The 12,417-nt window shown below is 33.9% G+C and overlaps 1 protein-coding gene across 1 annotated transcript in view; it reads left to right on the forward strand.

The window, feature by feature from the left end:
* Window positions 1–3,355: 3,355 nt before the first annotated feature.
* LOC136024821 (uncharacterized) overlaps window positions 3,356–12,417 on the forward strand; it is a 72,156-nt gene continuing 63,094 nt past the window's right edge. Inside the window, exons 1-2 of the mRNA XM_065700300.1 lie at window positions 3,356–3,873; window positions 8,821–8,951. Coding sequence (XP_065556372.1) covers window positions 3,357–3,873; window positions 8,821–8,951 — 648 coding nt within the window. The 5' untranslated portion in view covers window position 3,356. The remainder of the gene's footprint in view (window positions 3,874–8,820; window positions 8,952–12,417) is intronic.

The raw sequence follows: 12,417 nt of genomic DNA on the forward strand, positions 1-12,417 counted from the left end.
AAGAATTTTAGTAGAATTTGGGCTAATCGTAAATTTCTCAGTTCATTATTTATGTAAAACTGTCACTTAAGATGGGATTAATACAAGCCTTATCAAAAAGTGATTTTAAGAAAAGTTTTTAAATTTTCTATTATTAAAATTACAGGGTTAGATGAAAACTATAGATGTAGTGATTTTAAGAAAAGTGTTTACTAGTCTGAGGTCTTTAGAGCTCTGATACCCTGGGACCTTTGGTTTCTGAATTAAAGCTTATTAAACTCCGTCCGGTTTTCACACGTCCTAGAATTCCCATAGTATGTATGCCATGGGCAATTAAGGAATTTTGGTTGGATTCTAGAGTCTGTATTTTGATTAGCTTGAAAAACAAGAGGATTTTATAAGGATTTGCGCTTATAACCTTTAGTACCTGATCCCAGAAATTCTCAGCTTCTCATTCAACATAAGACAGTTTACTGTTACTTAAAATCGTCAGTCAAGGAGCGAAAGGAAAAAAGAGGGAGGGGGAAATTATAAGCTATATGTTGGCTTGAGGCTCGGTTTATCGACATATTGATCGGCCCAAGTTACACTCTTTGTAGAATTAAAGTGAGGGACTGTATTAAGAAAAGTAACACTCTCAGTGTGTTGCAAGGGAAAGACTTTATTGCTGAGTGTCCCCAAGAGGTAGAGTCTTAAAGGCCAAACTGAAATATTTTGACTTAGAAAAGCCAGCGCTTTATTAATTTGTTTTAAACTAGAATATCTTTATATCGAGAATAGTGCTGGTATTTCTTTTTAGAAGGGACTTGAAGAAGAGAAGCTGTTTGGATAAGAATAAGTGCGTAAAAAGAAACTCACTCGAGATCCGGTACTTGTAATTTTTTAATCAGAATTCCCTCCTCATTGCTCCTCCGACTTGGGTCACTTGAAGTCTGTGAAGGCAGGTAAATTCGCTATAATTCAATTTTGCGTTACATAAGCAGTGAACTCTACCGGTTTATGGAATAATGCGTCCCTTGTATTTTGCCCTCAATAACTTGAGAATTTATGGCTTCATGTGTTGCAAAATTCTTGGGTTTCTCCAATGGTACCTTCATATGGGTTTGTTTGTTATTTATTTATCCTGGATTTAAGTAATTTCAACTAGACAGTTTTTATTCAATCTAATCCTGTTAAAGCGATGAACATTTTTGAAAAGTTATACCTTTATAAGAAAGGCCCTATTTTACTCAGTGTTTTTTCGTCTTGAAAGTGTAAATTTTGCCCATTACGGCTTGGGATGGATTAATTTTGCTTAATAAATCTTCTTTTATCTTTTTTAGCTTCAAATCGTATTGGAATATCTCGTACCGGACCACTCATTCAAATTGTGCTGAATCAGGCTGTGGATCCTCCTACAGAAGATTTCGAAGACGAGCTTGAAGCCTATTCCAAAACCAACTCAGGCAAACCTGGTACTTCTGAACCGGAAATTCGACGAACAACCAACGATCTAGATTTACCAAATTCACCCAGCTTAGCTGACTTTGAAATAACTCTGCCATATGATGAGAAAAATTTTGTCACAGAAATCCCTAGGCCTATGTCCTTTCATTCTTGGTACCATGATCTTCTTTACAGTGACAAAAAGAAAATGACAAGTCGATACAGTGAGGATAGCATTATCGACATACCAAGGATAGAAAAACTTGAAAATTCAGGAACAAATAACGTTGAAAACAAAAACAGTAGTGTGGGTATGCAGGATTTGTTCAAAAATAATTCAGTTAATGATTCAAGCAAATTTAAAAGCAATCTCAAAGATTGGGTAAATCCAAAAGACTATATAAACACTAATTCTGAGGAAAAGATATCACATACTATTACTAAGATGCTAGACACTAAAAGAGACTTGTTTAAAAACATTGAGGTTGCTAGTATTGAGACAGCAAGTTCTGATTCTAAGATGCTTGGTTCTAACAAAGGTCCGTATAACATCTTTATGGCTGAAGATCAAGAAATTTCAAAAGTAACTAATACCAAAACACAAGATGTTACTACCAGCTCTGCATCCATCGATAATTTTATTGTCAAAAACGAATTAGAAGATACGGAAGATTCTGTGGAAAGAACATTCATGGGGGACACAACAGATGTACCTTTCATTGAAAATCTAAGCAGGGGAGATCCTAATTTTCTTGAAAAGTATCTTGACAACGACCCAAGTGTAAACGAAGATATTGAAAACTTTACTCTGAACATTGACTTTTCAGACTTTACTCCCAAGACTGATGCTAAAAGTACGGCCAATGAAATCACATCTCCTTATGCATCTTCTCCGGAAGGACTCTTAAGTAACGTCATTTCAGAGTATCCAAGCACAAATGAAGAAATTGAAAGCTCGACTCTGAATTTTGAACTTACAGATTTTGTCGTAAAGACTGATACCACAAGTTTAACTGATGAAGTGACACTTCTTCCTTATGTAGATCCTTCAAAACAGTTTTTGACTAATTCAACTTTCGATTTTGACAAATTCTACAGTGTATGGATTGATAAAGCCAATGAGCAATTTCGATCCAAGTTGGATAATCGTAACACTAACATTTTGACTTCAAGACCTCCGAGTTTCATAATGGAACAAAATAAGAGTAGTAACTTCGAAGAAATAGACTATAAAAATGTCTACGATGATGTACAAAGTATGACTACCCTGTCAGCTAAGCCACTCTCCCTTTATAAGGAAAACATTAACTTCAAAAACTATCCTGAATCAACTACTCCTTCTGAAATCATTGCAGATCATTCCAGATATGTAACTGCAACTGTGAGACCAAATTACTACCCTCCTTTAATGGATTATAATATTTACCCTATATTATCTGCGTCTTATTTTAGTGATGAATTGAACAGTCTTGCACAAACTAAAGAAACACCTAATCCTTCGTCATTGACATCAGCGATTAACATCCCTCCGAAAAAACTTTCGATAAAAAAATGGTCTTTTGACAAAGCAAATCTATTTCCAAATAAATTTTGGAAAGTAAGTAAGTTCAATTTTAATTTGACGAACCCCAAGAACACATATGGCAATGTAGAGGCTAATAATATTCTGTCTGTACTTGACAGACAGCGCACTGCTGATAATGCTATGGAAGCATCTGTATCTGATTTTACCATGCTGGAGAATAGTGTTCAAATGGAGAATAAAAATTCTGAAATTGACGCTGCTAAGACTGTTGCAGATAAACTGTTGCTAAGTTCGGAAAATACTTCAGCTGTTCTACCTGTTGCAGACAAAGAAGACGAACAAACTTTAAGCAGCCTTTCCAAAGCAGAACCTGTTACTTTAGGATTAAACATAAGCTTAGCCAATGACTTTGATAATACATTTCCGTATGCCATTAGTAAAATTTCTGGGAAACGTTTCTATCACCACTCAATCTAATCAATCCACCCCAACTCATTCAACTACAGTAGCTCCTAAAACAACAAGCCGGGTCAGTATTCTTGATTTTGTTTTCAAAACCATTGGAAACTCTGTAATTCTTAAGACCCGTCGAAAACCTCATCGCATAAAGCGAAGCACTAGAACCTTAAGAAGCAGAGAGAAAGCAAGATCATTTGGCATACTGGCGAGCATTAAGTCAGGCCTTCTTCCTCGTCCAGCTTTTCCCGTTGGTCTTGTTGTTCCTTTCCAAAATCCACAATCGAATCCGCCAGTATTCACCCTGCCAGCAGTGACTCAAGTTCCACCTGCGACGGAAGCTCCAGTTATGCCAGTCGTTTCTCCAAATCCATTGCCAATCTTGACCACTGTAGCTCCAACTACAGATGACTCTCCCTTTTTGCCTCCATCAACCTTAGAACCTGTTTTACCTCCCTTTCCGGCTACAGAAGAACCTGGGATTCCAAGTAAGTCTATTTTGTATTAAGGCACAATTTGGGCTCTTGGGAATAAAACTTGTTAAGAAAACATTTCCTACTCCATAATATGCAGACAAATTACAATTGATAAAGATTTGAAGGCGGTTCTGCTATACTTCACTCCCCTCCCCCCTATTGTGCAAATATATGGCCTATATTATATATTTTTCATTTGTTTCACCTTGTCTTGATTTCGTCAGCGTTGATTCAGTATACAGGTACTAAGCTGATATGTTCTTTTGCTTTCTATTAGGTTAAATATAAATTAAGGACTGGAATAGGCATGCTTCAAAATATTAATTTGATGAAGAGTTATAAAAAATAAAGGTGGAAAAATTTGGTTCCAGTTTAAGAAGCTTTGTTTATAAAAGTAAAGAAGTACTTGGCAAGAACACCGAAAAATGCATTACGTGAGCTTGCTTACTGCTTGGGAGACCAAAAATCAAACTATTAAAAAGGCAAATAAAGGAAATCATAAGTCGTAACATCTCAGACAGTGTTTCCTGAACAGCCCACGAAATATTAACCTCTTAACCTTTTCACCCCAATTGTCAGGAATAATACCCCCCCCACACAGGAGTAGAACTATACGTATAGAAACGTTCATTTTTCATCCGTGGTCTCCTAAAGTAATTCGGTTTTTTAACATTATGACTATGACGCTCAGCTACGGCCATAAAAACATTACCAAAATAGTCAGGCGTTTTGTATAAAGCCACGAAAAAATGCTTGAAAATAACATATAGCACGTAAGCAGGATAAAAATGGTACTTGCAAATTAAAATATATCTGGACTTCATTATTAAGATATATCCAGATATCACTAAAAACTTTAGTACATGTTGAAAGTTTAGGAGAAAGAGAGGGAGAGGGAGAGAGAGAGACAGAAAGAGAAAGAGAGTGAGTGAGATAAATTGACCCTTACAAAGCTCAGAAGTTTTTCATATAGTGCTTACGGTAATTTCGGTTACGCCCCAGACGACACCTTGAACTTGCTCGCTCCATAGCAATGTCCTATATTTAAAGTTTGGATTGATATGGCTGATTTCTACTTCAATGGAAAAGCGGTTTTAAATAATAATTCCGTTTACTTTGAGATTATTGCACACACCAGGTTGACCAATTTCTGATTAAAAAAGAAGATTACCACCCATCTTCAAGATTTTAAGATGTTCGCATTTGGAAGTTCGGCCTTACATATCTTTTACTGTTTTCAAATCTGGTTCATATTTTGTAAAAGCTGACAAAGTTGGAACTTCAATGACTGACCAATCAGAATTGCATGTTGAATTATACTTTAATAGATTCTGCGGTAAATGAAAAATATTTTAGTAATTATTGTACAAGATTGAAACACTTTTGGTTGTAATGTAATAAACATTTACTATTAAACCAAAAAAATAGTTACCATTTTTGAATAAGCAATAAACGATAAATATATCACTCGACAGTTTTTTAAGCTGTTTCTAAAAATAAGTTTGCTTCGGGCTACGGAACGCTCTTTACTCGTCGATACTGATGTGTTAGGATTCCATAAAAATTAAAGCGAAACGTTATTATGAGATCAAAGTAATGGCCTACCTCTGAATGTATTCAATTATTTATAAATTTTGCGTCTAATTAAGGTATAAATTCAAGGCTTAGGTCAAGTCCAACGATCTTTTTGGCATTTAGAAATACATTTACTAGCAGCTAGACTTGTGTCAGGATGCCTAACAGATGTTCAAATGCTCAAGCATGCTTGAACCTTCGGTTTGCTCAACTTTAAGTTATTCTTGACAGTTCTCGGCGTTTTAGTTGTTCAGACGTTCGAACGTTCAAACGCTCAAGCACACCTGAACGTCCGGTTGGCTGAATTTTCAGTTGTTCTCGACCTGTTGCAGCGACCACGGGGTATTAGTTGTTTTACTAGCTATACCTACGACTTCATGAGCTATCAAACAGTTCGTGGTAACGAGCTGTAAGTAAGGAGTAACCCGGCTCAATAGAACCGAAACTCTAAAAAATTGAATTTTTATACCAATAGATACATAAAAGAATCGTATTTTTATGCTGATTTTAAATATGAAAGATGCATCAAGTTTAGTCTTACCAATCAAAAGTTACGAGCCTGAGAAACTTTGCCTTATTTTCGAAAAAAGGGGAAACAATCCCTAAAAGTCATAGAATCATAGTGACAATCACACCATCAGATTCAGCGTATCAGAGAGCCTTCTGTATTTGTTTCAAGCTCCTATCTGCGAAAATGTGGAATTCTGTGTTTTTTCCAGAAGAAAGATCACAGATGCATGTTTATTTTTTGTTTTTTTTCGGAAATTAAAAGCTCTAGTGCCCATTTCAAGTGACCAAAAAAATTGCAGGGCAACTAGACCCCCTCCCATGCTCATTTTTCCCCAAAGTCACCGGATCAAAATTTTTAGATAACTGTTTTGTTCAGAATAGTCGAAAAATTTAATAATTATGTCTTTGAGGACACTTAATCACACAGGACAATTAATGTGCCCATTGTTTATGTATAGTTTTGGTTATTAAGAAGTTTACAGAATTTTTCAGGGGGATTTTTTCAGTTGGGGGGGGGGGGTCAAGAAGAGTGGGTATCATGGGTGAATTTTTCTTTGAAGGCATTTTTCATGGAGAAAGAGAATTTTCCTTGAAAGGGGTGCCGGTTTTCCCATAATTATTTAAAAAACGATCAGAAATTAAATGAAAAAACAATTGTGTTCAACTGAATGTAAGGGGCAATATTAAAACTTAAAAGGAACAAAAATTTTTACGTATATGACGGGGGTTTGCCCCCTTGCAAATACCTTGCTGTTTACGCTAAAGAATTTTTAGTACTTTTGAAAGAGTTATTTATTCTAATTAAACGGCCTTTGTGATTATTGAAGAATTGGGACAAAATTCGAACTTTAGTGCAAAGAGCGAGGTATTAGCGAGGGGGCGAACCCCCTCATATACGTAATGATTTCTGTTTATTTTAAGTTTTGATGCTGCCCCTTACTCTCAGTTGAAAAAATTTATTTTTTAGTTAATTTTGTGCATATAGGGTCAGGCCTTGGAAGGAAGGGAGGGGTGTAAGTAGATGGATTTGGGGGCTATAAATACATTAAACGACCTTTATACTTAAATTGTCTTTGAGGGGATGGGGTCCACCTGACCCATTTGCAATAATTCTCTGTTTCCTCTCCTTCCGATGTACAAGTAGGTGCACGAACTGTGGAGAAATTGTTATAAAAAACAGTATAACCCTTGGAAAATTCTAGAAGTTAAATTCCATGTATGTCTAACACGACCACTTCAAATAGCAAATAATTGAAATTCTATTTTAGAAGTCAATCAGCAATCATCATATTTTTTTATACGCTAGGCGTTCTCATTTCTTCTATATTACAACATCAAAATGTCTTGAAAGGTTAGAAAACGTTGGACTAGATTTCCTTTAACTGGTTTCTAATCTTAGGGTCTCAAATTAGTTTACCGATTTTAAAAAGGAGGTTTCTTTTTTCCCAAAAATTAGTAACAGTGGGATGGGCTTGCAAAAAGGAATTCTAGGAATCCAGCTGGAATTGAAAAATCAATGGAAATAGCGCACTTTTTAACAAATAACTATTAGTAGTCTCTCTTTTTCTTAAATATTAAATTAAAAAAACATTTTTTTTTTCAACTGAAAGTAAGGAGCAACATTAAGACTTAAAACGAACAGAAATTATTACGTATACGAAGTGGTTCGTCCCCTCGTCAATACCTCGCTCTTTGCGCTAAGTTCGAATTTTGTTCCAATTCTCTAAGGGAATGGCCCTGAATCACAAAGGCGATTTGACTAGAATAAATAGCTTTTTTGAAAGTACTAAAAAAAACTATATCGTGTCCTCTCGCAACATTTTAGGACACTGGTTCGATACGACCACCCCTGGGGAAAAAACAAAAAAAGAAATAAACAGACATCCATGCAAAAAATAAAAATCCCTATTTTTGCAGATAGGAGTTTGAAACCTCTACAGTAGTTTTCTCTGATACGCTGAATCTGTTGGTGTGATTTGCATTGAGATTCTATGACTTTTAAGGGGTGTTGAGAAAAATGAAAAATTCCAGTTTTTTTGAGTCGATGTCAAATTCTGAATTAACGATGAAATTTTTAAAATAATGTTAAGGTGTTTTTAACTTCACTTTTGTTTTGTCTAAGCTTATCTCGTTAAACCCCAGTCTTGATTAGTGTCTTAATTGATGAATACGATTAGTATTCTGTCTTACGACTATTTTCTGTCTTCTTTTTCTCTTTTTTCAGTCTTCTTCTTGTTTTTTCCTCTTTCTCTGTTTTCCTTTCTTCCTTCATCGGTTTAGTTTCATGTGTGTTGAGCAGCACGGTATGAACGTGGGTAATATTAGTTGAGCTTGGTTTAGATCCAGAGTCCCTATCTCCCTTATTACACTAATCAAGACGGATTATATATATATATATATATATATATATATATATATATATATATATATATATATATATATATATATATATATATATATATATATATATATATATGTATATATATATATATATATATATATATATATATATATATATATATATATATATATATATATTTGTATATATAGATATATATATATATATATATATATATTATATATATATATATTTGTATATATAGATATATATATATATATATATATATATATATATATATATATATATATATATTTATATATAATCGGCATTATATTTGTTGGGGGGAAATTTTATATTCTGAGATTGTCTGGCCTGAAAAATGAGCTAGATAGTTCATGAGTACATCAGTATTGTAATGCCGTCATGTAGTACTTAGAAAAGAACTTAGAAAAGAGGATTCTTCGTCATCTTATTATTCTTAAATCCAAACAGCCTTTCTTAATAAAAATACGCTATTTTATTCGGTGTTTTAGATCAAGCTTGTTGTAGCAGCACAAGATCGGCTCAAGCATATTTTTCAAATCCAAGATATCCATCTTCAGATGTTAGTAGCAATAGTGTATGTTCAGTCACTGTGATCCCACATTCTGAATCAATTTGTCAGGTAAGTTTAAGTTTTATTCAGCTCTCTAAAATACGAAGGATATTCCGATAAATAGGAATAAACTCATTGAAGTTCTGTTAAATTCCGGATCAAATAGTTCGTGGTAACGAACTGTAGTAAAGAGCGACCCGGCTCAATAGTAACAGAAACTCTAAAAAATGGAATTTTGATACCATTAGTTACATCAAAAGAATCGCATTATAATGCTGATTATAAATATATAAGTTTCATCAAGTTTAGTCTCACCCATCAAAAGTTACGAGCCTGAGAGAATTTGCCACATTTTAGAAATAGGGGGAAACACCCCCTAGAAGTCATACAATCTTAACAAAAATCACACCATCAGATTCAGATTCAGCTTATAAGAAAACCTTCTTGTAGAAGTTTCAAGCTCCTATATGCAAAAATGTGAAATTTCGCATTTTTTTGCCAGAAGACATATCACGGATGCGTGTTTATTTGTTTTTTTGTTGTTGTTTTTTCCCAGGGGTGATCGTATACTGGGAAGTGTGCAGACATTTTCAGGGGGATTTTTTGGGTTTAGGGGGGAGAGTTGAGGGGGGGGGGGTTACGTGGGAGGATATTTCCACGGAGTAACTTCTCATAAGGAAGAGACTTTCAATGAAGGGGGTGCGGGATTTTCTAGTATTATTTGAAAAAAAATGAAAAAATAAATATTAAAAGCTTTTTCTACTGAAAGTAAGGAGCAGCATTAGAACTTAAAACAAACAAAATTATTACGCATATGAGGGTTTTACCTCCTCGTTATACCTCACTCTTTACGCTAAAGTATTTTTAGTAATTTCAACTATTTATTCTACGGCCTTTGTGATTCAGAGGTCATTCTTAAGGAATAGTGACATAATTTAAGCTTTAGTGTAAAGAGCGAGGTATCGACGAGGGTTGAACCCCCTCATATACGCAGTAAAAACATACGAATATAGAATTTCGTTACGTAAGTTAATTCGTAAGTTACGTATATGATTTACCAATGAAAACGTTTGTAAAAAATTAGAAGTTCCAGTTGCCTTTTTAAGTAATCAAAAATTGGAGGGCAACTAGGTCTCCTCCCTCGCTCCTTTTTTCTCAGAATATTCCGATTAATTGCAATTAATTAATATGCAATTTTCTTTTTAATTATTTATGTGCGGAGAGCCAAGATCAAATCATGCATTAATTCAAAAATGTCCAAAAATTAAATATAAAAAAACAAGTTTTTAAATGAAAGTAAGGAGCAACATTAAAACTTAAAACGAACAGAAATTACTCCGTATATGAAAGGGGCTTCTCCTCCTCAAAGCCCCGCTCTTTACGCTAAAGTTTCTTACCGTTTTAAAAATAGAGTTAAGAGAAAGAGTCAAACTTTAGCGTAAAGAGCGACGCGTTGAGGAGGAAAAGCCCCTTTCATATACGGAGTAATTTCTGTTCGTTTTAAGTTTTAATGTTGCTCCTTACTTTCATTTAAAAAAACTTTTTTTTTATTTAATTGTATTTAAAAGCCAAATTTTATTCTGCTGTGTCGAATGAAAATTGAGCTGGAAAGAAATAAGCTGCTAAACTTCCTCCATTGTTTAAAAGAAAATCACGTTTTCGAAACAAAAAAAAGTATAGATGATCATTTACAGGAAAGGGTTGAAGGTATCGAAATTATGTTTTTATATGCTCAATAAAATTGTTTCTAGATATTTTTTTAAGCTGCTTAGCTTTTGTAAACTTACATTTTAATTTTTTTTTTTTTTAGTCTTTAAATTATAAGGAGCTACTGCTTTCTCAATAGCTCCTTATCGGCTTTTTTTTATTCCTTTGATGGTTGTAATGCAAAGTACCCACTGATTTCTCAATGGCAACTTACTGCTGTTCTTTCTTTTCTTTATTTCTGTTCTTTTTTTGCGACTCTGTGGCGCTTAAACTGCGAGATATGCACTGACTTCACTGATTGACATTTTATGTGCTTCTCATTTTCTTTTAAATTTCATTATTCAATTACTTAACGGCGGAAATGTCAGTTTACCACTGATTTCTCAGTGGCTACGCATAGTGCTTTTGACTACATTCTGACTAAGTGGCCATTATTTCCAAATACCAGGTTTATTTACGCCGTGTTGTTTAGCCACGTTCAGTCTCAAATTACCCCCCCCCCATATTAAGTTCGACTCGTTTAAGTTACACAACAAAAAGTGCATCTTAGTTGATCTTTCACCATAGCCAATTTTTATGATAAAAAATTGTACCATGTACATCTCTTTGCCAGTTGCACCATACATCTTTTATTCCTCCACCAGAGAGGTTCTAATAACCCTCTTGGTATTAATGCCAATCTCTACAAGCTCCCCTTCCATCCTTACTCCACTATTCATGGCACCTAGGCTCTTGATCAAGGAGGTATTTCCTTACTATTTCCTTATTTTTTCTTATTCAGATGAGTGATAGGGAATTTTGTACCATGAAATTGGCACGAAAAAACCAATCCGGGTTCCAATGGAATTTGGGAATTGGGATCAGTGGAATTAAGCTTTGTCTATTTTTTCAATTTTGCATCTGTTATTTTATGTTTGGTTTTGACCAAAGTTAGTACGTAAATGAAAATAGAAAATAAAACATATAAAAATCAGAATGCAGTAGAATCTTACAAATGCTGGGTTTTCAAAATTTTGAATTGAATCAATTCTTTGGAAATTTAATAAAATCTTCAACTTGGACAATACAAGATATTCAATATCTTTTTTCTAAGGAGTAAAAAAATTCGAGTATCCGTGATCAGTTTTTAGTTTCGCAACCAAACTCTTGCCATACAGGTGTATTTTAGACTAAGATGAGTAAGGGCCCATATCCCCCCCAAATAAAAAAAAATCAGATAACCCTTATTGTTTCAGACTAATAAATAAATTCAACAAATTATAAGACAAAAGCCATTGCTACAAAAATTAAGGTTCTGCTAGTGAGTTCATAATACAAAAATAAATTAATTTTCTGAACCGACAAATTATGTTTCTGTCAAATCCAAAACACCAAAATTTTGAGAAAAACTAACTTAAAAAATGCAGCGCAAAAACTATGATGATTGAAAATTTTGATTATTTTTTGCTTGCTTTTTCTTGCTACCGTAAAAATTTTCTCTCTATAAAACTTTTTTAGAAGCGTGTTTTTTGTCTTGATCAAAAGAGAAGTAACTGTTTACCTCGATACAAAATGAAAGGTATCTTTGATAAAAAAAAAAAAAAAAACGTATAGTTTCCATAACACAATTAATAGTTTTCAGCAACAGATAGGCTAATTATATTTTTTAGTAAAAGATGATCAATTAAATACCCTATTCAGCTAGAAAATCAGTTTTATACCATAAGGTAACCATTTTTTCAACTATGAAAGGAAGGGGCAAGGTGGGGTTATCTACACAGACAATCAATATATCTTAACAATCGTTATCTTAAACAATATAAAGATAGTTTTACTTGTTATAAGACCG

This window comes from Artemia franciscana, chromosome 3 (assembly GCF_032884065.1).
Source record: "Artemia franciscana chromosome 3, ASM3288406v1, whole genome shotgun sequence".
NCBI lineage: Eukaryota > Metazoa > Arthropoda > Branchiopoda > Anostraca > Artemiidae > Artemia > Artemia franciscana.